Raw genomic sequence first — 25,973 nt, forward strand, 5'->3', positions numbered from 1 at the left:
AAACCTCAAAACATCTTGCTGTTCTATTTGAGTATAGGTAAAAAAGCACTAAGATCAAATTTCTTTAAAATGTTCTCTAAAGATACCAGTTTTCTCCTCATCTTTACTGGTAACTCCTGCATTTTATCATAACACTCACTTTAGAAAACCCTCAGCCAAGATTGCTCGAGGAATCAGTGTTAAGGAAACCTAACTCCTAATCTCTGCTGCTGCAGGGTGATAGCTACAGATAAATGAGGCTGTTCCCTTGGTATCTGGATGAATAGAAGTATTTTGTTGCTGCTCTTCTCCTGGGATGTAACTATCGATCCTCTTCCCCACACAACTTCTTATTTTCTTATTTTTGTTTCCTTTTCTTTTTTAAAATTTGAAGTTAGTTCTCCAGCTCTCACTAAAGTTGGTGAGTTTTATTCACATTTTCTTTGTGAATATTTTAAGTGGAGAAGAAAGTAAAAAGAATTGGGATTTGTTTGGGATTCTGTGAGATTTCATTTTGGATGTGCATCAGTTTTTGTGTTTCTGTTTCTGGACTAAGGAACCCCTTTCCTTCCACACATATGTGTCCCTTCTTCCTCCAGGCTGTGAAGATTCTGCTGAAGGTTTCTCTATCCTGAAAAGAAATTATGTATTTAACTAAGTTTTTCACTATTCCAAATCAGTTGAACTTCTTTTTCCTTTGGCATTATGTAATTTAATCACCACACTACTGAAGGAGTAGTCAGGTATGGGTCAGGGTTTCTTCTCTGTCTTCTTTATACTCTCACTTTTCTTATCTGTAGAAAACAGTGCTTTGGGGTGATTTTTTTTTGTTTATTTTTGGGTTTTTGTTGTTGTTTTTTGTGGGTTTTTGTTTGGTTTGCTTTTGTTTTTGTTTGTTTGCTTGTTTTCATAGTTAGCTAAACTTATCAAATTAATAATTAGCTAAACTTGCCAAGGTCTTGATGAATGTATACCAGAAAAAAAAAAAGTACATTGTACAACAAACATGATTTTTGGTGATTACTCAGCCTAAAGAACCTATGCCATAAATTTTGTTTACCAGTCCCAAACCAAGCATAGCTGTGAACATCAGGCATGTAACAGCAAAGCATGTGAGGAATTCCATAGGGTAATTTTAGTTGACAGGAATGTTACAGAGACTGTAATCTTCTTTCAGGCATTCTGGAAATGAAAATGAAAAAAAAAATAAGTGCACAAATTATTCAAGGTGAATTATTTGCTCAGCTCTGGCTGTCACATAAAGCAGCCTTTGCAGCTTGCAGTGTAGCCTGGATCTTCCTTACAATGGAGAAATGAATTGCAACCCTAAATCAGTCTGTGGGACTGCTGTACAGCATTTCATAAACCAAAGGTAAACTGCACTTAAACCATAAAGGATCCGATTAATAGGAAACATTTTCAAGTTCTGAAATCATTTAACCTTGCAAACTGGCGTATAAAAGTGTATTGTGTAGCCCTGGAGTGTATTGTGTGCACTTGCATAATGTCCTTCCAAATCAGTTCCATGTAATACCCCAGAAACAGGTATATTCTCAGTTCAGGCTTATGTTCTTAGAACAAAGCACTGACTTTGATTGACTTGGATTAATATGAGTACTGAGTTGGAAGAAATTTCATATAGGCCAGCAGCGAAAAAAGGTACTTTTTTGTGTGTCCCCTAAGATTGCCTTTCCCATTAATTTAAATTAAGACACAAATACAAAAATATGCAAATAAAAAAACCAAAACAAAACCTTTGCATATTTCAGTAAAACTGTAAAGAAATTGGTGCACTTTGTATGAAATTTGATTTATTGGTATGAAAGATGCATGTTTTGAATTCTATGCAAAATTGATGCTAAAATAGAGAGATTACTGATGTTCTTGCAATACAATCTCTGGATTTGGTTTGTCAAAGAAACAGAAGCAAAAATGTAGAAAATGACCTCTCAGCCAGGTGATTGATTTTTTTTTGTGACTCATTCCAATAGAAATTAGTCAGAAAAAGAAGACTTAGCAAGAAAAGCCATTCTATTACTACATTTTCTATGCCCATGTGTAAGTATGAGAGTGGGATTATATAGAAGGGAAGTTTAGCTGGTGGGAAGCTGCCTGGATGAGAAACAATTCTGGTTTTGGTAGTTTTCTGTCCTTGCACTGACGCTGCTGTTGCTGCGTAGGATAAAGTGCTGACGTACACCCAGCACTTTGAGCAAGACTGAGACAAATCACACAGTCCCTGCCCTGAAGAGAGCAAGTGGAGCACAGGTCATGCAGGGCTTCCATTAGGAGAATGTTTTCAACTTGGCTTTGCTTTTAACTTTCCTAAACCCTCCCATTTGGCCTGATGCTGTTTTATCCACCTGAGACTGACAGTATCTCTTTGAACTACTCTACTAAAGACTTAGTCATTTATCCCAATGTGGTTAGAAAAAAATTGAGGGTTTATTTCCTCTGTTAAAAACAATTAAGTGTTTATGTGCACTTCATTTGGCAGCTCTAGTTTCTTTGTTTTGGAGCAGATCTTTCAGGCTAAGACACTGACCCTATGAAAACCTAACTTTACTGCAGGTCTTTGAAAAGTTAAAACATACTTGTGCTCAGAAGATTTGCTACATTTTAATTTATCAAATTACTTCTTAAAAATATTTCTCCTGAATTAACTCTGTTCCAGGTGCAGACCATAAGGTCTGACTGCAGCTTTCTTTGGAATATGCAGGGGAAAAGACACTTTGCTGGGCTGGTTAGGAGACCTTGTTAGTACCCAAGTTGGTTCAAAGTCTTTCTGCCTGAAATTGGGGTAATTTTTGACATTTAGGAAAACATTCCAGTAAAAGACTAGAGAGAAAAAGGAGAAGACCCTTGAAAATTAGGGTGGCAAACTTTTTTTTCTAGATAGCAGTGGGGAAAGCAGTGTCTTGTACTTAAATTTTCAGACTGCTGCAAAATTTGTCAATTAATGGCTCCTAGAGGGTCTGACTGAGCAGTAGACCTTTACTTGTATGAGATGTTCAAAGCTGCTGAAGTGATTGTGAACAATTCCTGCAAGGGGGCAATGTGTGTGGAAGGTAAGACTGGAAGTCAGTTTTAAGGACTTGATTAGAGACAGGGAGCTTTAAACTTTTATTTAACATCTAAAATCCAATGCCCTGAAAACCACTGTGGTCTTCAGAGCTGAGCAGTGGATGAGAAAAATAGCATTAACTAGAAGATTTAATTAAAAAGAAAAAACGACACCCTCCCACCAAGCAGCTTGTCCCAAGAGTTACATTCCAGCTGTTCTGCATTTATGTTCTTGCTATCTTTATTTGAGCTAAAAAATTCAAAATAATAAACCTTTTTCTTGACTGTTGGTTTAGCATCACAGAATATCCTGAGTTGGAAGGGACCTGTGAGAATTGTTGTGCCCAACTTCTGGCTCCACAAAGGTCAAGTAAAGTGAATGAGACAGGAAGGGAAGTCAAGGCAGGAATTTATTGTAAGGAATACATTTTTACTTTGCTTTTGCTATTCCTTTTGCTGCTATCAAAGCTGAAAAGCAGTAACAGCATGGAGATATTACGTAGGTATGAAAGAGTACAGTAACACAATGTCAAGAATGGAATTTTCTGGGAGAGGGGCAGGGAGTGTGCAAAGAATGCACGTAGAGTTATATTAAAGGTCACACAGAAGCTGAGGAAGTAAATTTGGATTACTGTGAAATATAGCTCTTTTATTGTTATTTACAAAGCTGCAAAGTTGACAGGATTGGAGACTGGTTTTAACATGATGTTGTAGGGGGCTTTGGTGTGCCATGTTTTGTTTCAGCAGGATATTAAATGCTCCATTTGCTTTGTGTGGAGAAATTCCTGCTGATTTAATTTGATCTAATTGCAGTCTTAAAGAAACATTATAAGAATAATTGTTTGTTTTCTTTACAATTGCTTTAGCTTACTCATTTAGCCGTAAGCATTTCGTTCAGATGTTGACACCAGAGAATTGATTCAGATTTTGGTGGGACAGATTTACATCCAGATAGGACAGTGCCAGCTGCAAGGACAACTGCACCACAGGCATGGTCTGTGTTACAGGAGGGACAGTAGCAGTGCAGAAGTATTGTCTGTGTTGCACCCTCTCCATGGAAAAGGTTGCAACTTCCACACAGTCCTGTGAAAACTGCTTCTCAGCAGACGAGAAGATGGCAGATAAGTTAACTGAGCCCAGGCTGCTATCCTTAGTCTGTCCCTAGTACCTCAGCTAATTCTGATTTCCCTGAACTGAACTGCTCTGTGTACTACTCCATTTTCAAAGACTAATTCTATTATTTTAGGGCCAGTTATTTAATTCCAAACCCTTGAAGAAGTCCCTTACTTCTCTGCTTCATTTTTCAACTGAATTTTAAATTTAGGTACACCTCTCTGTGTTAAAGATGCCAAGCTCCAGAGCTCTCAGGCTTAAGAAATGGTTGCAGGATTATGGATGGCATTAAGAGTTTCCTGACAGTATCTAACATCACAGCATTGTTTGTGCTATTGAATAAGACTGAAACATGACCAGCGGTGCTTTGACAAAGGAATGATTGAAATTACAATATATCTTTATCCTCAGTAGTTCTATTGTGATTTTTCTATTTATAGTTGAAAGGTGGGGTTTTTTTTAGATTGATTTATATAGGCAGGTTGGACAAGTTGCATATTTCTGTGAAGTGATTCAATAAACATCAACTGAAGGAACAATTTTGAGAATCTGATTTGCTCAGTGAGTGTCCAGACACACTTAGCAAAAACATTACTGATGGAGATCCAGCTAAGCTTTTTAAAAGGACGTGGCATAAAGAGGTCTACATTAATATAAAATTTTAATTTCATGGTGGATGCAGGAGCAGCACTAAAACTCTTATTGAGAAATACGGATTTATCCCACATGGTGGTTTTGGACAGAGTATTCCTTATTCCTGTCCTCCAGACATCTGAGGTGGGTTGATATCAGGACTTGCCATTTTTGAGACTTTTTGTTTGTTCTATGTCTAATTTCTGACAGACATTAAAAGCATGAATTGCCAAAGCTCCTGTCCACTGCTGTTTGTAGATGGTTTAAGACTGCACAGGGTATTGGAAAAACAGATTTTTAAAACATTAGATAACTTGCTGGAGTGACTGAGGAGGAGACACTGTGAACAGAGGCCTCAGTAGGGAACTTTTGGGCACATTTCTTGTTTCATTGTACTGAATTTATATACCTTTGCATAATGTGCTCTTAAACAGTCCAACAGCATTGCATGTGGATGAAGTCCCCCTTGGAAGCTGGCAGTGTCTAGTAGGACACTGGCAGCTGAAATTGAGATCTGGTGGGGATGAGGCTCTCTGCTCCAGCATCTCCCTTGATAACTCAGGATATCTGTATTAGGAAAGCTTGTGTGTCATATTCGTGTGCATGCTGCAACAAGAGGTGTGAAGAGGTAGAAATTATAATTTAGCAAGGAAGTCAGCTTTCTATAAAGACCCTGATTTCTGGCAGGTGAACCACTGAACTACTTTTTCTTTTTTTTTTTGGTAGGGTTTTGTCTCTGTTTCAGAATTTTGGAGGAGGAAGAATAATTCTTTTACCACTGAAGATACAGGTTGAAAAATAATTGAAAACTTTTTCATGAAACACTAGTTTTTATTATTTTTAACCAAATTTCAAATTAATACTTTTTTTTCAGAGACATGTTTCTGAAACATTGTTAAATTTATACTGAAGGAGTTACTAGGAATACTAAATAAAATGAAATACAAGATAGATGCACATTTCATGACTTTTTCAACATGTTTAATTTCTATATTTCAGAACACAAAACTTAATATTTAAACTCTTATGAATCCTTTCTGTCTGGAATAAGATAATGCAATTTTGTGGCTTTAATGTATGTTTCAAGCAATATCTAGAATATAAAGCCCCTTCCTAAGTAATCAGGGAAGTAATTCAGAGGATAATGCAATTTGAGCCTCTTATATAGATTTGTTGGTTTGGTGGTTTTTTGGGTTTTTATTGTTGTTGCTAGTTTGTTATTGTTTGATTTTTTTTGGTTTTTTTGGGTTTTTTTGGTCAGAGAATTATCAGTGCCCATGCAGTGACAACACAGACTAAGCTGTGTTTTTTCTATTACTTCACCAGTGCAAATACATTAGAATATATTTATTACTCCAGTTACCTGAGCTACTCCATGTCCTCTGAGTTTTGTACAAACTGGGCACATATTTATAACATTTTTATAGTAACAATTAAAATGCAAATAAGGATAAATGATGCAGGTTCTGGTGAAGCCTCCTGGCATTTTTGTGACTAAACATAGTAGAGCCCAGTTGATGTTTAAAGCTCTTCATCACAGGACGTCAAGTAGTGAAATATAATTCTATATTCTGTACTCTGCGAGACAAATAAGCACCTTAATTATAGCAACAATAATAGAAAATTTAGCTGTAACTAAATCATGATGTTGCTACTCATCTCTAAAATAAATGTTTTTATTTCGTCTGTACACTAATGTGTTTCAACAGAAAAAATTGATACAGTTGTGTAGTAAACTGTCTGCAAAATGTTGCCAGGCTGTGGTTTACAGCACGAACAATACACTGTGCTTCTGTTTATGAACAAGGCAAATCACTGGAAGAGCAACTTCTGCTTGTTATCTCTGTAACAAGAGGAAAATTAGAGGAAATGAGTAGTTAAAACTTCTGGTTAATGAAAAATAGTGTATTCTCTGTTGTGTATTGGTCATTCACTTTTCATTATGTGTCTCAGTTTGCACTTGAGAAATCTTAAGAAAATCCAAAGCAACAAACAACTTCCATGCTTCATCTCCTGCCAGCTGTACTGTGTTGGAGAACCAAACTAAGGCTATTCAGTGGCTGTCAATTTGTGCAATTTATCTGTAGGACAGATACTGAATACTCCACCTCAATGCCAAATGGTAGCTCCATTTTTTCTGGTCAACAGTTTTTGTTGCATTAATGAACCAAGAGGAAGAATTATTTTTGCTCTAGTCTTTACGTTCTTTGAATCTTTCCCCTCTCTGTGAAGTGGGTAAGTTTAAATTGCATGCCTTACTTAGATTTGGAGAAAATCAGAGAAGAGAGGAGAAGGGAAGGATTTTCAGTTGAAGACAAAAAATCGTGTGGTGATCACAGAGGGAGTTCAGCCCTAGAAACTTGTGTGTTTGCTTTTATAGCAGTTGGTGTCTCCCCCTGCTTGGAGGTGGAGAGCAGATCCTGAGGGTGTAGGCCAGCGTGGGGGCTCCAGGGAGCTGTGCTGGGAAGGTCATTGTGGCACAGTTGTCACAGATAACTGGGTTTGCTAAGCACCTGATTGCCAAGGTATGCTTGGTGCTGCATTGCCACTGAGGGGAGCGATGTCTGGTCATTCATTGCTCAACCATAAGCAATGTTTGGTCATTCTGTCTGATTTTTGGACCTGCTGACACTGTGTCAGATGCTAAATCTATTGTTCAAACAACCCAATTTGAAGGCAAACTGGGAGGGGACATGACCTAGATTCTGCTATTGGCTGCTGTAACAATGAGTGCTGCTGCTTTGAGAATGATTCAAACAGGAATATTTTGTCTGATATACTGAAAATCCATGGGTTCATGTGAATGCCTTCAAAATGCATACTGACTTGGAAGACCTGCAATACATGAATCCATAGCCTCATCTTTTCCCCAGCTATCACACCAAAACTGCAGCAGGACTTCCAGACACCCAGAACCCAAAAGTGGACTGAGTGCCAAACACATATTCCACATGAGTCATATTTTTTGGAGTAGAGTATAATATCCTATGCCTGAGAGAAGAGCTCTTCAGTCTTTTCTCTTACAAGAGTAAAAAGGCCAAGAGTTGTTGTGGTATCAAGGCAGTACAGTTGTAATGTTGAGAGTGTGGATCTTTCCTCAGAATCAGCAGAACACCTGACTAAGCTGCAATAATCAAATCTTTGTCACTGGTGCTGCTTTCAGGAGACAGAGTGGATGTGGCCTGACCTTATGCCTGACTCAGGCTGAATTGGCAGTGGTAACAGAGAAATCATCTTTTTACTTACAAGATAAACAGCAAATGCGATGTGGAGAAGAAACTGGGAAAGAAAAAATATGGAAACAGAATTTTATAAAATATTTCTTCACAGTTTAAATATATCTGGGTTTGGGGACTTGTTATTACAATTAAAACAAACAAGGAAACATAAAAGGCAGAAAACTATTTGGCTTTCCAATGCATGCTAAGCTGATGGTGGAAGAGGTCCTCAGCCCACAAATCCAGCAGGGAATATAAATGATTGATGGTAAAAGCTTAGATCATCCACTTTAAATGTGATTGACAGATAATATTCCTGGTAAACATCTGGAATTCAGCAAGCTGGGAATGAGAAATGCAAAGTACTGACAAACAAACGGCCATCTGCATTTCTCTAGCTTTTTAATCTTTCTTCAGAGGTAAGGTGAAATATCTAAAGCCTGGAGTTATATATAAAAAGAGACTTTTGGCTCAGGTTCCCTAACACAGCCCTTGGACTTTGCCAACCACCTTCTGACTCAGAAGTATCACCATACCCTTCTTGCTTTCCAGCTACAGATGGTTTTGATAAAACCCCCACTTAGTCTGCCCCCCCTTTTTTTGATTCCTTTTTCCACAGTGATTGATCTTACTTTTTGGAGAACGTATAGACAAAAGAAGATGGTATGCAATTCCTTATTACGCATAAGAGGACAATTGTTCTAATGCAGTGCAGATAATCCTGGGTGGAATTTTAATTCCTCTTGCTGTATAGATTTCTACTGCTCCTTTCCCCCCTCATATTTCTATAAATGCCAAAGAAGTCTTTTTTAGACTTTGACAATCGAATTTAATGCTTTGCATCATTTAGAAAATGGAGCTGACAGAAAGAAAATGGACTTGACAATGAGGTGTGTGCAAGTGCCTTGCTTTGGAAAATGAAGTACAGTGTAGGATTCATTTTCAGCTAGATCATTGGCTGTTAACTTCAAGGAAGTTTTTTAATGAAAGAAAAGAGTACTTCTTTGGGTTGTTCAATTTGTTTCTTAAAAACAGGGACTTTTGTGATCTGACTTCGTCGCTCATCTGGCTCAGCAGGCACCCGGCAGACCCAGATCCTTCCTGTGCTGCTCTTGCCTCTAATGGGAGGTGGCAGCACACTGCACGAGGGAGATTTTTTCAGAGGGAAGAGTTACAAATAGTGAAGGGAAACTGTGGTTGCTGCCACAAGTGAAGGCCGAAGTTGCATCTTTCTGTGTTATGGGTAAAGCAGAATTAAATTTCAAGAAGAGTAAGACATCACTAATTTGTGTTGTACCTCACTTCTGCGGCAGGCAGAGCAGCACCATGCTGTTTGTGCTTGGATTGTACTAATTATTCAACACATTACTGTGGGTCAGTTACATAATGGTTGTCATTTTAAGGTAGGGAAACTTGGCTGGAGATGTTAAGCAATACCCTTAGAAATGAGTTAGAATTCCTCTCCCTTGTGCTTGGACTACCAGCTCTAACTGTTGCTCATCAGTGATGGCACAATTCAATGCTTGATAGATTCCAGAGCGTTAATTAAAACAGTTGTTTAGCTAATTGCCTGGAAGATTGTGAATAAAAGCATATTTATTCCAAAGGCAAACAATCCATTTTTACCCAGTGAAGCATATCGGTTTTTATGGTGCGTAAAAATTGTTTCATTTCAATTTTAAATATATTGTGTATTTGTCTGAAGGCCTTGTAGATGATCTATTTCAACTGCATGGAAGCTTTTTTGCTTTAGCAATTTTTAATGTATCTGTTAACAAAAAACATACAAGTAATTGAAAATGTGAAAAGTCATTGCTATTAAAAAGAAAAGATGTTTACTGTACTAGGCTGTGGGGCTACCACCATGCTTGGTGATATGAAGCTTTTGTACTATTTCCCAGATGTTGTCATTGTCCTATGCAAGAGACTAGAAGTGGAAGAAAGGTTATCTTTATGGTGCCTTTGCCTAATTTTGTGAAAAATATGCTAACAGAACAGGTGGTTTCAGTGTATATACAAATTTAAAATGAAAATGAAGTCTAAAGTGGTCAGGATTAATTGATCCATGTGAGGCGGATGGTGTAGGTCTTCTGTGGAAGACTGGGAGCACGTTACAGTTAATAAAAACTTGTTGCAATTCAGGATAGTTTACCATCAAGCTGATAGCTTTTTCTGAAAGAAAAAATGCTTATCATCTAATGGAAGAGATTAGGTAAGGGTGGAAGTACATCTGAAGGACTGAGATGGGAATTCTGGGTTTGATTTAGAAGTTTTCTTTCTGAACTCTTTACTCATGATAGTTCTTTTGACTTCATATAGGCTTTCAAAAATGATGATTTATTTAGGGAAGGAATGTAAAAAAACCTGGGTGAACTCAGTAAACTAATACATTTTTTCATGCTTTGGATTTAAGAATTGCTATGGGCAAGGTATTACTAATAAGACAGGGGACCATTCCTATGACAACTTGATAGATATGAATGTATTTCCATGTCATTGGTCTTAAGAGAGATGGGCACTGATGATATAGCACAGCAGAAGCTTGGGAGGAAAACTGATTTCAAAATAAGAAAAGTATAGCTTTTCATTATCAAGGTAACAACTGAATATTCCTTTTTTGTTAGCAGTGGGAAACGGGGGAAAAGACCATTACTCTTGTAAATGGACTTCTAACTTTCTCCTACACACTCCCTTTTGTGCCCAGCCTGAGCTGGGGTGCAACCAGTGAATTCCTGACAGGAGGCTGCTTTTCAGCTTGATTTAGGTGTACATGCCCTGCACTGTGGTGCCCAGACTGGTGCAAATGCCATCCTTGCAGGGATTTCACTGCTGCCCCGAGCTCATAGAGACATGCACACGGGAAGGGGAAGGAAATGGCTGTTTTCTTCCTTCCAGTGGGAAACAGCTGAACTTTCATGCCTTGCCATTGTTATGTTGGGGATAACCAATTGTAGTCTTCATGGTTTGGACTCTGTTCAGCTGCAGCCTGGAGCTGCACTGATGTGTGATACAGGATCATTTTATTGACACAACAGTGGGCAAATGTTAGCCAGATTAAGAAAAATCAACAACGCACATGTAAGAAACAGATCCTTTGTGTGACAGCTAAAAGGAGGAAGGGAAAAACCATTTCCTCTTAATTAATTTCTTTGAAAGGGATCAGAAGGGAACATGAACCAAGAATGAACCACTTTTCTTGATTTTTAAAGAAGAACCTTTATTGATATTTAAAGGAGACTTGTCACATAGAACACTTTTAAAGTATGATTTGTTCTTATGAAGTTTTGCTAGGCTGTTGTAATTAAGAAAAAGATAATGGAAAAAAAATTAATTAAATATTTCAAAATTGTTTTTTTTCCTGACAGTTTTTTTTTCCTGAGTGCAAAAATAGAAGAAACTTGACGCATGAATGAGATGTCTGTTCTTTTATATTTTTGATGGAAATAGTGCTGTTAATGAAAGCAATGCTGTTGATTTTCTGTAGGCAAAGGAGACGTTTTTGGTGATGTGTTCTGGAAGGAGTCGACTCTGGCCCAGTCCTGTGCTAATGTAAGGGCTTTGACTTACTGTGATCTTCATGTGATTAAAAGGGATGCCTTGCAGAAGGTGCTGGAGTTCTACACAGCCTTTTCACACTCCTTCTCCAGAAATCTCATTTTGACCTACAACTTGAGAAAAAGGGTAAGTAGCTGTGATTTTAACATACATCATGTACATTATCTCACTTTTAAGGACTGTTGGCGTGAAAAAATCGAATGGCTTGAATTCTGGAATTTTTTGTGGACCCCTTTTATAAGATGACTTTTCAGAGCTTGCCTAAGAGACCCTGCTAGCATGTAGAGTCAAAAGGCTGTGAGTATTTATTCCAGTGCTAGCTTCAGAGGGAGCTAGACTGTGTATGTGAAAGTATTATACATTTCCAGGAAGTAGACAGGTTCCAGCATATATGAAAACTGTCATGCACTTGTGATAAACAGTGTTCACTACATAATGCAACTTCAGTTTGCAAAGCAGCTAAAAATATTTTAGGGGTGTTGCCTGAAATCACAAGGAAAATGACAGGGAAGATATCAAATCTAATATATGGAACAAAAGTCGAGTGCAGTAGAAACAATGGAAAAGTAATATGAACATGACACTCTATCAAGAGTTGTTTCTTTTATTATAAATCAGATTTTGGAATTACTTTGCTTATCTAGAATATTTCCATTTTCTTATCCTTGATTTTTTGGCCCTTTTCATTCCTTGTTGTGTGCCATTTCAAGTTACTTTGTCAAATGCAAGTAATCATAATCTAATAGCCCAGTTTAAATCCTCTGTGTAATCTTCAGAGAACAACCTCTGCAGAAATTTATTAAAATTGTAGTGGGTATAATTCAGATTATATGTTTTTATGATGGCAGGTAGAAGACAATAATATTACATTGAAAAGAAATACATTAGAGAACGTGTACTTGCTTTATAAGGGTATTTGAGATCAGCTAAAGAAATATAATTGATAGGAGACCTTTTTGTTCCTAAAAATGATTCTCCATAGTAGTTTCCAGGTACCAAGTGAATCCTAGATAAATAGACATGAAAAAAAAGAGAAATATTCTAATCTTTTAAACCTGTTTTGTAAAATTGCACTTTACAACTAGACATTTTAAAATATTTTTTTTTTCTGTATAGATTTGGCATACTGTAAGTAAAATAGTGTGATGATATTTCTAATCTGTATATGCTATGAGTATAAAAGAATTCAGCTTTTTAGTATTGGGTGAAAGAAGAATGTGTTGAACCATACTTTGGTGAAATAAATCAGGGCTCTGGTAGAAAATGGATGTGATTAAAAACTAAGAAACAAATTTATACTTGGGGATTTCCTCCTAAGTAATATTTTCTAAATGAAGGTACACAGCTGCAAGCCTCTTAAGGGAGATGTCCTGTTAATAAACAGCTCCTTACCCAGTCTTAGTTAATGTAAGAAATAAAATAAATGAAAGAATTTGACATTGCTATCACCTCAAGTAACAGTATCACTGACTGATATATTTTATCATTAACTCCGTGGCTAATGTGGTAAGATGCTCTCAGAATATGTAACTACTTTTTTGCTTTCTTAAAATCTGTATAAATAGCAGGCTTTGAGGCTTAGAGGGACCAGCTTTTCAAAACTCATGATAATGCTAGCAAAATTCTTGTAATTTTGGTTCTGAGCCAAAAGGCCCAGCTTTAGAATCAAATACCTACTCCAGAAGTGGCACTGTCCCTCCATATTTATTGGCATTGCTTTTCCCAGCCCAGGTTATGAAACATTTTTGTGACACTGTAGTGTCACAAATTCTGTGCTGTCAATTTTCTACACAAAATGTTCCTAATAAAAATGTGCATCTTATGATAGCAATTTCTATCCATTTATTCAAATAATTGGATTTTAATTGAGTTGCAGTCAGCAGAAAAGTGGCATTGATTGATAATGGAAGTAAGAATTTGATGGTTCTAAGTTAACAGACTGTAACATTATTTTATTAAAAGGCTGATTGCAATCAGAATGAAAATGTTAAATAATATTAATAATATATGCTCTTGGAAATGTGTGGAAGGTACAATACTTTAGAGATTTGAGGTGAGGCACACTAAAAGGCAATTTTTTAGAATTTAGCATTTATTCTGGTTTAAATATCTATGGTTTTGGTTTTTTGGTTTTTTTTTTTTTTTGTTGTTTGTGGTTTTTTGTTTGTTTGTTTGGTTTTTTAAAATAGAAATAGCTCCCCAGCCTGTTGCTTCTAACACTTCTCTGCTCTATTTCTGCAAATGGAATTTTGTAGAATTAAGATGAACTGGTATTTTCAGTTAGTTACATTTGTGATGTATTGCATATCCTTTGGAGTATAAATACCAGAATTACACTTTTCATTTCAATAAACAGTTTCATTTCTGGCTCCAAAAGTGTTCAACTAGTTGAAATGTAGATACTGTCAATTCCTCTCAAATATATTCATACAGATTTCAAATGCATGAAAAATCAGCTTTGAGGATTTTTTTTCAGAAATATCTCATATTTTTAGACTTGATTGTTCCTCTGAGGTGTCCCCATCTCCAGGGTACATATGCCATAGTGGTACCAAGTCCCACTATGCAGGGCTAACTGCTTTGTAGCCTAGTTTCACTCAGCTTAAGTGAGCTGTAGCATTGGTCCATTTTTTTGCCATAATCACATATTCCTTGGGTGATGGGTCTCCTCTGGGGATCCCTGGAGGAGTTGGGGCCCCCTGTCCCAGGTCCTTTGGTGCCAGTGAAGGGATGTTCCCCCATTGCTGGGTCTGGATCTACTGCTGATGACTGTGACAGAAAGAAGCAGACACATATATAATAATAATATTAATGCAGGTACATTGGAAGGTACCCAGACTGGTCAGTTGGTCTTGACCTTAGCTAAACCTAGAGCTGGATTTAGGCAAAGTAAAAGGCAACATTCCTTGTGTTGTTATTCCTACTCATCTTGAATGTGATTTGAGCTGGGCTGGGAGGGCAGGACACTTTTGGTCTGTGTATCCCCTCTATGCCTTCCACAGAACAGGCTGCAGATATAAAATGTTACTGCCTGTAGTACTTAAAGACTTCGTGGCCAAGGGAAAAGTTTCCAGTGCTCTGTGCCTGGCATGTCATTATTGTCCCTGTCTGTGCTGTGAAAGCAGTTTCCTTTCACTCACTTTTTCAACAAATGCCAGTGAAATATCCTCTTTTCTAAAAGTGTCATTTTGCTGTCAGGTGACTCCCTGAGCAGTTTCCTCAAGTGGCTAAAATCCCTCCTGAAGTTATTAGCTGTCTAGTTACCTCAGAGTGGAGCTCAGACTTAGGAAACTTTTTATTTTTCCTAAAGGAAAAGATAATGCAGACCTTTAATTAACTCCTTCTGTTGCCAGTCAGTGAAATTTTCATCTAAGTGGGAGCAAGGGGGATTATCATCTGCTGCATCTCTCTTTCCACCACCTTAAAAACCTGAAACTGCAGTCTGTGCCTGCAGGTGCTGTGTGTTGGACTTGAAGACTTTGCAGCTGAAAGGAAGCTGAGAGAGGTTTTTCAGAGCAATACTTGCTGTAACAATGTTCTGAAGTTAAAGCAGGTTAACTTGATGTTTCCGTTTTTGGAATCTTTGAGGGGAACCAGAGTGTAGATGCTGGGGGTATTGTGGCATAGCAAGTGACAAATTCATCCTAATGAAGGCTTTTGCTGGACAAAAGAAATGCTGCAAGCTGGGAGGGCAGCAGGATTCCCAGGCTGGATGGAGGAGGTCTGGTTTTTCCCACCAAATCACTTCTGGGTTTCCAAATTGGACATCATAGCTTCAGGTTGGTAGAACTATAGAAGAGAAAATCTTCCTTCATAGCTACCTGTCATTGTCTTTGCCTTGTGGTGGGGTGCAAGTTTGTTGTCTTTAAGAATGGGAAAGGTCCCTGGCAAATATTCTGGCTTTGGCAGTTGCTTTTTTTCCATGTGTACGAGTTGTGTGACCAATATTAACTTCCACTGGGCTGTACCACCCTGCATTTGCTCATTTCATTCTGCTGCAGCCATAAACGATGTTATAGCTCAAATGTCTGCTCACACTACATAAAAGGGAGAATTCTTATACATAATTTATTAAGCTGAGATTTCTCTAGTAAGCCATTTTAGCCTGGATACAGATTAAATGACTAATTCTGAATACTTTGGAGTGTCATGATATAAAGCACAAGTAGCTTTCCCAGAAGCTGAAATTTGTACCCTGATATTAAAGAAGGAAGGCAGTAGGATCTAGGTATGTTACCAGGATTTTGTTGGAGTGAAAGAAATGGCAAAAAATGTTCTGCATTTTTACAAATCAAACATGATTTAGTGAATTAGAGCCAAAGCTTCTAGTCAGAACATACTTGAGAGACCAGTGATGGTAACAGAATAATCTCTCTCCTTGGCAGTGTCGAATTACTTGCTTTTGTATGTGTAGAGATGTGTTTATTCTATAGTATTCCAACTGTGCCAGTGGACAGGACTCCCAGCATCTCTTTCAAAAAGCAATTTTAAAATGTAATTGTGCTTTCCTCTTCAGCATTAGCTTAATCTTTCTTCTTTTGATAGTGTAAGCTCCAACTAGAGAGAGAACCTCTCTCAAATCATACATTTCAGCTAGGAGTGCCTCAAGCCCTGGTTTTAAATCTCAGGGGGTGTTGGCAGCAGTTTGTTTTCAGAGGGACAGTCCATGTTCTTATATTCTGCCTTTCCACATGACAAGTTTTAAAGTTCTTTTTCATGATAAAGGTTCAAAATGATATCCCAGAATTTTTTCTGGTACACAAAAGCCAAAATTGCTGGAAGGTTTCAACAAAGCTTTCTTACACTGAGAAGAGAAAGATTTTAATTTTAGAATATTGTCCCATTTGATGTGGATTTCATAATGGTCAAACTGACAGCCTGCTTCTTTTCTCCTGTGTTTGTACTCACCAAAATAATCCCACAAGTCCTGTGGGAAGAGATTTTGATGTTTGACTGGCATGCATCTTACAGCACTGAAAACTGAGGACATTGGACATGACTGAGATGTCTGGAAGGGCCTGTGGCTTGTGAATTATGTCAAATTCCCAAAGAGGCAAAGTTGTCAATTAAAAAAAAAAAACCGTCCAAATGTAAATAAACAGTTAAGCACTGTGTTCTTTTCCCATGCTGCTTTTAAAAAGGTGTTCAGGGAGTTGGATGCTCTTGTATTTACGGTTTCTCTGTATCAATCTAAACAATCTAAACAAAACTTATTTTATTCTGGTTCATCATGATTAGATTCCATATTGCATTTCCGTATCTTTCTCTGGCCTTGGATATCTTAACTTGGATATCTCTAACTGTTTAGCTAGCCCTCAGATTTTTGGTCAAATAGAATTTACACTCTGAAAATGCTCTGAGGCACTGTGTGTCATGAAGTTTGCATGTCTTCTGTGGATGATTTTAGTGCTGAAGCCTCATGCTCTCGGGAGGACGTGCCCTTAGATTTTTTCCTTCTCCTCTGAAGTTTGTTGGACTCCTCCAGGTAAAGCATTAACACCCACCCTTAAAGAAGCTTTGATGAACTGCAAGCCTTTAACATTCATACACCTACAGTGATTGTTGACATGTGATTGTGTTCAAGCCAAATTCCATTATCTATTTTCCAAAAGTTCCAAATTCTAAACTTGTCTCTGTTCTATTTAATGCTTATGGCCAGGAGCCCTAGAGAGAAGAAGATCTGGTTACAGACAAATTGTTTGTCTATACATAGTGGGGATGTGTGTGTACAATAGAAAACATAATTAACCAGGAAGTTTAAAACAGGGAGGTGGGTTGACCTTGGCTGGTTACCACCAAGGCTGGTTATCACTTGGCTGGTTATCACTTGGCTGGTTACCAGGTGCCCACCAAGCCTCTCTACCACTTCCCCCTTCTCAACACAACAGGGAGAGGAAAATAAGATGAAAAGCTTGTGAGTTTAGATAAGGACAAGGAGATGATTTACCAATCACCATCATAGGCAAAACAAACTTGAATGAAGGAAATTAATTTAATTTATTACAAATTAATCAGGGTGGGATAATGATGGATAAGGAAAAAATCTAAAAAAAACCACTTTCTGCCCATTCCTTTCCTTCTTCCCAGGCACAAATTCACTCCCAAGCCTTCTATCTCCTTCCCCTGAGCAGTACAGGGAGGTGGGGAATGGAGATTGGGGTCTGCTCAAAACACTTGTTTTCTGCCATTCCTTTCTCTTCACACTCGTCCCCTGCTCCAGCCTGAGGTCCCTCTCATGGCAGACAGTCCCTCACAAACTTGTCCAAGGTGTGTCCTTCCCACAGGCAGCAATTCTTCAGGAACTGCCCCAGTGCAGGTCCCTTCCACAGGGGGCAGTCCTTTAGGAGCAGGCTGCTCCAGTATGCATCCCTGGGGGAGCCACAGGTCCTGGCCAGAAGATCTGCTCCTTCCTAAGCCCCCTCAATGGCCTGCAGGTGGATATCTGCCCCCCATGGGCTTCCATGAGCCAGAGGGGATAACCTGCAGCTCCACAGTCTCCACCAGGGTCATCAGCAATGGCTGCAGGAAAATCTCTGCTCCATCCCCTGGAGTACCTCCTCCCCCTCCTTCTCTGACCATGTTGTTTGCAGAGTTTCTTTCCCATATTCTCACTTCTCTCTCTCAGCTGCTGTAGTGCAGGGTTTTTTACTCTTTCCCAAATGTGTTACTGTGGAGGTGCTGCTGCCATCAGTGATGGGCTCAGCTCTCACCCGCGCCGGATCTGTCTTGGAGCAAACCACAACTTGCTGTGTCCTACCTGGGGCAGGTTCTGGTGCCTTCTCACTGAAGCCACCTCTGCAGCCCATCTGCTACCAAACCCTCACCACACAAACCCAAACCAGACAACAAAACTGTTCTGTTGCTGTTACTTACTACGTGCTATGTTGTCATGTAAATTTTAGCTGAGACTTAGATAAAGCTCTGTGGGTAAGTAGCAAAATGCTTCTTTAGAATGCTCTTAAATGATTAATCCCTTCTAAACTGATTAATGAATTCATCACATATTTGAGCTGCCTTCTGCTACTATGAATAATGAGTAATTTTCATACATTAAGTTGCTGTAGTACAATGTCTATACAGTTGTTATAAAGAAGTAAATTAGTATGCTATGCAAAGCAAGCTGTGTATTTCTTCATAGAAATATTAAGTTGTTGAAATTCTGATAAGCCATTCAGTACCAAGTTCCATTAAAACTAGTGCAGTCATCAATAAATATTAATAATCATCAATAAAATTTATAGAAGAGTGGGTATGGGTGAAATTCAAATTCCAAATCACCTTAAAATGGGAGAGTATTATTCTTTTATGAAGCTGATGCTAAAACCATAACTGCCTTGAAATATCTTCAGTAAAGAGAATATTTACTATTCTGTGCTATTGTAGATTTATAGGTTTTCCCATGCTGGGCACTAGATTCTTAACTATCATTTGCATTCTAATCACTGAATTAGGAATTAAATTTGTGTTGAATAAATTTATAAACCCAGAATTTTGGCTATTTCAAAATGTGTTTTCTAAGTATGAAGAACTATGTCAATGTTATGCCAATAAAGACATTCCAATTCTATGTCAGTACATGGAAGAAAAATGCAGTAAACAGTGCAAGTTCTGGTCAACCAGAAATTGGGGTTAAGCACTTCATTTGTCAATCTAGAAACTAAATTGATGTTTTGTTTGTTTTTATCAGGTTTTGAGGAGACCTGCTTGAATTGTTTTTGAAAGGTTTTTTTTCCCTCAATGACCCATAAAATAGTCTTAAATATAAAAGAAAAAATTCTGACTTTTTTGAAATCTGTAGTGTTTATAAAGTCTTTCTATATATGGAAAAGCTGTTTCAAGTAGATGAAAACTGCCCTTAACAAGATTGATGGTGAATTAAAATAAGATTTGTTTTCATACTCTTTTAATCCTTAAAAAAAGAAACATTTGGCTTTTGTGAAGCTATTTTCAGATAAGTTATAGAAAGTTGACATTAAAAAAAGGTTTTGTCTCATTTAAACATGAGACACACGCCCACACCAACTTGTTTATCCCAACAAAGAAAATGCATTACTTTGATTTTTACCCTTTTCCACCCACGTAGACTAAAGCATAGAAATAATTTTAATACAGAGGAAGGTTATTCAGAGTGAATATGGAGTCCTCAGAATAGCTCCCCCAAGCCTTTTTAAATTGGAAAATGCATTCCCTAGGAAGTGAGGAAGTTCTAAATGTTGGCCCACCACCAGGGACAGAAGACAATAATCCAAAAGACAGTGTAGCTGCTCTTACACAGTCTGGGAATCTAGTCTTCCTTGTGAAAACAGTGAAATTCTTGCTAGTGTTTTTACAGTAGGAAGGGTTAAATCCCAAATTTAAAGTCATGCTTGTTCTTACTAATGTGTCGATTTAGAGAAATAGAAGTGCAATATGTGGAGTCTGTCTGCGTGGTGTGTTCAGGGTGTGCGGGCCCCTCCACCCCTGCTCACAGTCAAGTGTAGTGAGGTCCTTTAGTCCCATCCTACCAGCCTTGCAAAGAGGGGACATTCCAGGGGAATTCAAGGAATTCCTACCCTTGCTCCAAAGCAGTCTTCTGCTTACCATGACTGAGTGATCAGAGTTTGAAAAGTTTTCTGTATTTCCAATTAAAAAAATAAGGTATTGGGTTTTTTTGTTGCCTGCCATCTCTGTCTATGTATATATATACATATATTTATATATACAGTGACCGACTTACTGCGGAAGCTCCCAAGTAATTCCAATGTCACACACACTTTCTAATACATTCATGCTGCTACCCAGGCTTTTTTGCATTTGGGTACTGCATTCTGTCATGTATTATAATTGCACTGATTAAGTTAATGCCATGGTAACCTCTGTGGCTTGGTGGTTTTATGTTTTGATATAACATGGTGCTTCACTGTGAAACACTACTGACCAAGCAAAAAACTGAACAGTGACTTGACACCCTCCTGTATTATTTTTTTCTAAAAATGATCTTTCTGGTCTGGGAAGCAGCTGGGTTCAGGACAAACTTATTAAAAGGAAATGATTTCCTGGCATAACAGCTTTGACCTTCTGGTCTTCTCTAGGGTCGCTAAGGGCTGAACTCATATGACTGCAGATCCAAACAACCTGTTCAAGGTACTCCTTGGAGGAGAAAAAATGCAGATAACTGTGCAAGACAAAAGCTGAGTTACATTGGCTAACCTACATCCTTGAGCAATCAAATTTTATAATTTAAGTGATCCAACTGATCCTTTTTTGGCACTGCTATGAAAGCTGAAATAACTGCTCCCTGTGGGAAAACAAATGAACAAAAAAAGGAAAGCAGAAGAAACTGAGTTCTGGAGGTTGCAGCTAGTGTTGTGTAGAGACTTTGTGATCCTTGCTTCAGACCAAACCCTTCCTCCTGGTTCTCTGTTTCTTGCTGAAATGTTGAGATTTTTATTGTAGCTATGAGCTCTTGGACAGCGAGACGAAGGAGGTCCTCCTCTCTGTGTGCCTCAGCCAGGTCTCCAAAGTTCCTCTGAGGGCTCTATTTGCTATGCCACATGATGGGCATAAAATAAGTAGCTCACCTTAAATGCAACAAATCCTGTTAAGATTTTATGTGAACCAAAGCAGTTTCCCAGCTTGATTCGGGAAAAGATAAACAGTAAATACTGAGAGGTCACACATAACCAATGTGTGTAGACAGCTGATGCTTTTCCTGTATCCATCCTTGAGAATCAGCCTTTTAGCTGCCTCTGAATGAGCAACTTGCAGGGGGAGAACACCAGGAGCGTGCCACATTCCTCTGATGTCAACCTGCTCTACAGGCTGCTGCCCATTCCAGCGTGGCTTTGGAGTGCTTGATAGCTGAATGTGAAGTGGAGTAACAACGAGGCTTGGCCTTGTGAGAGTTTCTGAATTTGAAATCCAGTAGGCTTTGCCATCATGGGAATGAACCAATTGCAAACAAAACTGATAGGGCACCTTGCCAGTCATCTGCTGTAACAATCTGCTGTAGCCACCTTCCTTCAGCTGAAGTCAAGTGTTAAGGAGTGTGTTGGGCTGTGGCTCAATATAAGAACTTACTTTGAGAAATACATAGAGAGTAGGGTCATAAATCATCCCCTATTATTTGCTGTTACTGGATTTTTGTTCAAACTGTGTATGATTCCTTCCTCAAAAGGAAGTTCACTTTGTTATGTGCTGTGTTAAACATATTTTTGAATTCAGATTTTCAAGCAGAAGTGTGACACTGATGTAGAATGTAAAATCTCTATACAAGTGAATGTACTAAGTGGGTTTTTTTGAATAATTTTTTCTAAATTAGCAGACTACAGAGGGGTCTTAACTCCAGTTGAAAATATTAGTATTGTCCCTCTTTTAGTGGCTTTTTTAAGTTATTCCCAATAATTTTCTCTTTTGCTTTTTATATTATAAAATGGGGAGTGAACTTCAGCATCTTGTGTGTTTATGTATTTGTGTATATAAAAATATAGAGACACGCACACATACACCCACCCACACACACATATATATACACAGTGGTAGGCTACTCTGAGTATACTCAGTGTGCCAAAATGCTGTCCTTAATGACAGCATTAGGACTTGGAATGGGAATTTTACTATCCACAAACAGCCATGCAGCTGGACATGAAGGGATCATAATTAACCACAGGTCTAAACCCATTGTCTGTCTGTGCAGCTGTGAGACTGCATAATGTATTCACCAGATTTTTATCAGGAGCTAAGTCCACTAAATCAATTTTTAATTAGTACAGCATTATGAATGTGAAAACCCAATACCAAATTAAATAAGTGTTTGGACTTTAATACTTTGTGCTTTTATTACCATATACCTTTGTAGTTCTTTTTGTTGCCATCTCCTGAGGTCTTTTCCAGACACAGAAAGCAAACACTCCAGATGTGCACTGTTCCAAATCTTTGTGACTTGGCAAACCACATCTACATTTCCCCAGCATTCCCCAACCTGGCTTTGCCTTGCAATTCATCTATACATATTATTTCTCCATCTTAAAATTTCAGAGGGTGTTCTTCCACCATTCTGACATACTTAATGGTTGGTCATTTCTCCCATATGCTCTGTAATAAATATACTACACAATAAAATTTTTTCATTATTCATTTACACAACTGATATCATATAATCCAAGAAAATTTCTGCCACATTAATTTTGTAATATGTTTGATGATTTACTTTTGTAAGCATTGTCTTTGTGTGAAAATACAGAATTGTGTTTCCCTTTTGGAACCTCCTTTTTTACTTTGATTCTTAAAACCCACCAAAAGCCAAACCCAAACAAAATACTTTAAAAGGAACTAATATTATACCCAGGTTGACTGGCATAGATACATCTGTGTCTCCCATCTTCAAGGCTGGTGCCTGGATGTAGTATAAAATTTAAATGTCATGTAAATTCCAACATTCTTTGTAGTGCTGCATGTAGTGAGGCACGTTGCAGTCATCCTCTAAGTAGGGAGACGTGCAATTAGTTGTTTTTCAAGGTTTTGCTGTTACTTCACAGTAGCTGCAAAGATGTTATTTATGGCCAGTTATTATCCTGATTAATGAAAACAAAATTGCTGTTGATTTCCATCACATACTTGATCAGATGGTTGGCTAGAGTGGAAATATGAGGATGCTGTAACCTTTGGTCATGCTAAAATGGAAAGCAATAACAGAGGAAGAAAATAGTGCTAGCTCTAACAAATGGATATTGGCTTTGCCATTAGAAATTTGGTGTAGTCTAGAAATATTAACCTTTGGTTTCCCTTGCCTGCATTTTTCAAATTGCTCAAGCAGCAAGTCTTGTAGGGGTAAAAGTTTCAGTGGCTTACATGTTCTCAGTAATTATCCTGTACCCTTTCTGGAAGAGGAGATTAACATTTAGTCCAATGACAAATTCATGGGAGTGAATGGAAGAAGAAATAATGAAAATCTTTTCTTTGGAATGTCATTTGGGATCAGTTATATCCTGTAACATAAAAGCATCACAGTGGTCTTTTTCAGCAACATTGAAAATGGTCATTTGTGTTTGACAATCAAAATAATTCATAAATGACCTTCAGTATTCATATCCAAACAATTCTGTAACACAGATGCAGCCATGAAGAGAATCTGGAAAACTTGTGGCTTCTGGTTTGTAATATATTCCTAAAATTGATAAAAGTTTGCCTAAATTTGCAGTTGCTCTGTCATTTATGTAACATATTTGTTAGTGATGTGAAGGCATAATTTAAAAAATACTGTTTCTTGGTATGCTCTCTGAGAATTTCATTAAATATTGCATATTGCTTATTTCACCACATTTTCTAATCAGTAAGATTTTCCAGACCTCATCGTGCTCTTTGGAGAGCTGTTCAGAAAAGCACACTTTGTAGAATTATAAGGCCCCTACCAAATTAGCTTTAATAATATTCTCATTTTATTACATGTTGGAATTTCTTTCATGGACATTTTAAGGTATACAGATGGAGTACTTCACCCAGAGGGCTCATATGGGGCTATATTCCTTTCTTTCTTTTCTATAAGATACTCAATGATTTATGGTCCTTATGTGAAGGGAAACTGAAATGTAGAGGATTAAGTGACTTGCTGTCTTGTACAGTGATCCTCAGTGACAAGGAGGAATGGAACCAGGATTTTCTAGTCATATGTTCTACTTTGTGCAGACCTTTGAAGGTCTGCAGCACATGGCATAGGATGCTGAATTATACTTTGTGTAGTGGAAGAGCAGGCTCTGGTTTTGTGCTGCAGTCTTGCTTTGAAACAAAATCCAGCCTGTAAGTATTTAATAGTACATACAAGGGTGCTAAAGAAAGCAGCTGAATGAGCAAGAGCATGGAGTTGTCAGGAGAGGCCAGAAAAATGGTGCTTGAAACACAGGCTTGTGCTTCTTCCCCTTGTTGAATGCTGTATGTACCAAGAGAGCCTCTCAGCAAAGAAGCCAGTTAAACAGAGAAAGAGGCAGGAGACAAGTGGAGCATCTGGTATCTCTCCATGGAGGTGGGTGAAAAAAATCCCGATGAATGGAGCAGCTGATGCTCTGTGATCCACAAAGCTATAGGACAGCAGTTGGTGACTGGGGAGAGAGACAGCTCAGTGTTTCAGACTTTTACTACAACACATGACACAATAAAAACAATAAAGAGCAGCCTCAAATTTTCTCATGAACTTTTCCCCTATCTGGCCCCCAAAGAAACCCTTCAGACTGTGCTGTTTGATAGTCTGTCTGCCACTTCTCCCTGACAACAGAAGCTGCAATGCAGCAACATCTGCACTCTCATGATCCCCAAGGGATAGTATTAAAGCAGAACAAGGTGAAATCTGGTGATGTTACTGCGCTTGAGGTCCTTTTTCAGTTGTCTGTATCCAAAGTTGCTCTAGTACCCAAGACTTAACCTACCAACACAGTGCCTTCTGTAAAGTCTGACATGAGACCATGGTGGTACCCACTGCATCATGTCTTACAGCTACCATTACACATCCTTAGCCAGGGCCCAATATAGAATCCCAGAACAGTGAGAGCGACCCTTAAAGGTCATCTAGTCTGACTGCCCTGCAGAGAGTAGGAACCTCTTCAACTAGATCAGGTTGTCCAGAGTCCCATTCAATTAACCTTGAATGTTTTCAGCACTGGGGCATCTACCACCTCACTGGGCAAGCTGGTGTCATGATTTACCAAATTTTGTTGTAAAAAATGCTGCTTCAACAGCTGTGTGGCATGGGTATGAGGCCACTGAACAGGTTGTGCTGCTGGGCCTCTGCCACAGTGGTCATCTAAAGCAATCTTAATTGGTATTTCCACATGGTACCCAAATGGTGCCTGATTGATCCTCATGTTCCTGCTTGTCCTGTGTGAATATGAGTGACAAAGCTGCTTTAAGGACCAGAATAGATATAACACTTGCCTCCTGCAGCCCTCCCACTTTAGACAAACAACATGTGACCAAGCTGCTGCTCCATGCTTGCTGGGTGAGTGCCAATTGTGGGTTGCTCAGACTCCCCAGACTCACTTAGCAACTGGTGTGTTTGGGATATGAGACTGGCTTGTCACACCATGCACACTGCCTACCCCGGCCTGAGCTCCATGCCAGGTCATGTTTTCCTTTGAGATTTACTCTGCAGGTGTGATTTGCTGTGTTCTGCCCACCAGCAGCTGAACCCCTGCCTTCTGAGCAGCCTTTGAAGGTGACCTGGGCCACCCGTGTCCCTTCAGACATCTCACGCTGCATGAGCTGTGTCACACTCTGAGTTGTGGGACCAACTTCTCAGGGGACAGTGCTGGAACCAGGAGCCTGAGGAAGCAAGGAGAAGGGAGGCTCTGCTCCACATGAGCAAACAGGTCTGCTGGAGCAAGCAGCAAGAGACCAGTGGTGGTTGGCTTTTCACCTGACAGTCCTTGATGAGCCTGGGGAGTC

General features: G+C 38.6%; 1 protein-coding gene across 1 annotated transcript in view; it reads left to right on the forward strand.

The window, feature by feature from the left end:
- KCNH1 (potassium voltage-gated channel subfamily H member 1) overlaps positions 1 to 25,973 on the forward strand; it is a 175,360-nt gene that overhangs the window by 88,364 nt on the left and 61,023 nt on the right. Inside the window, exon 10 of the mRNA XM_021547543.3 lies at positions 11,491 to 11,687. Coding sequence (XP_021403218.2) covers positions 11,491 to 11,687 — 197 coding nt within the window. The remainder of the gene's footprint in view (positions 1 to 11,490; positions 11,688 to 25,973) is intronic.

This window comes from Lonchura striata, chromosome 3 (genome assembly GCF_046129695.1).
Source record: "Lonchura striata isolate bLonStr1 chromosome 3, bLonStr1.mat, whole genome shotgun sequence".
Taxonomy (NCBI): domain Eukaryota; kingdom Metazoa; phylum Chordata; class Aves; order Passeriformes; family Estrildidae; genus Lonchura; species Lonchura striata.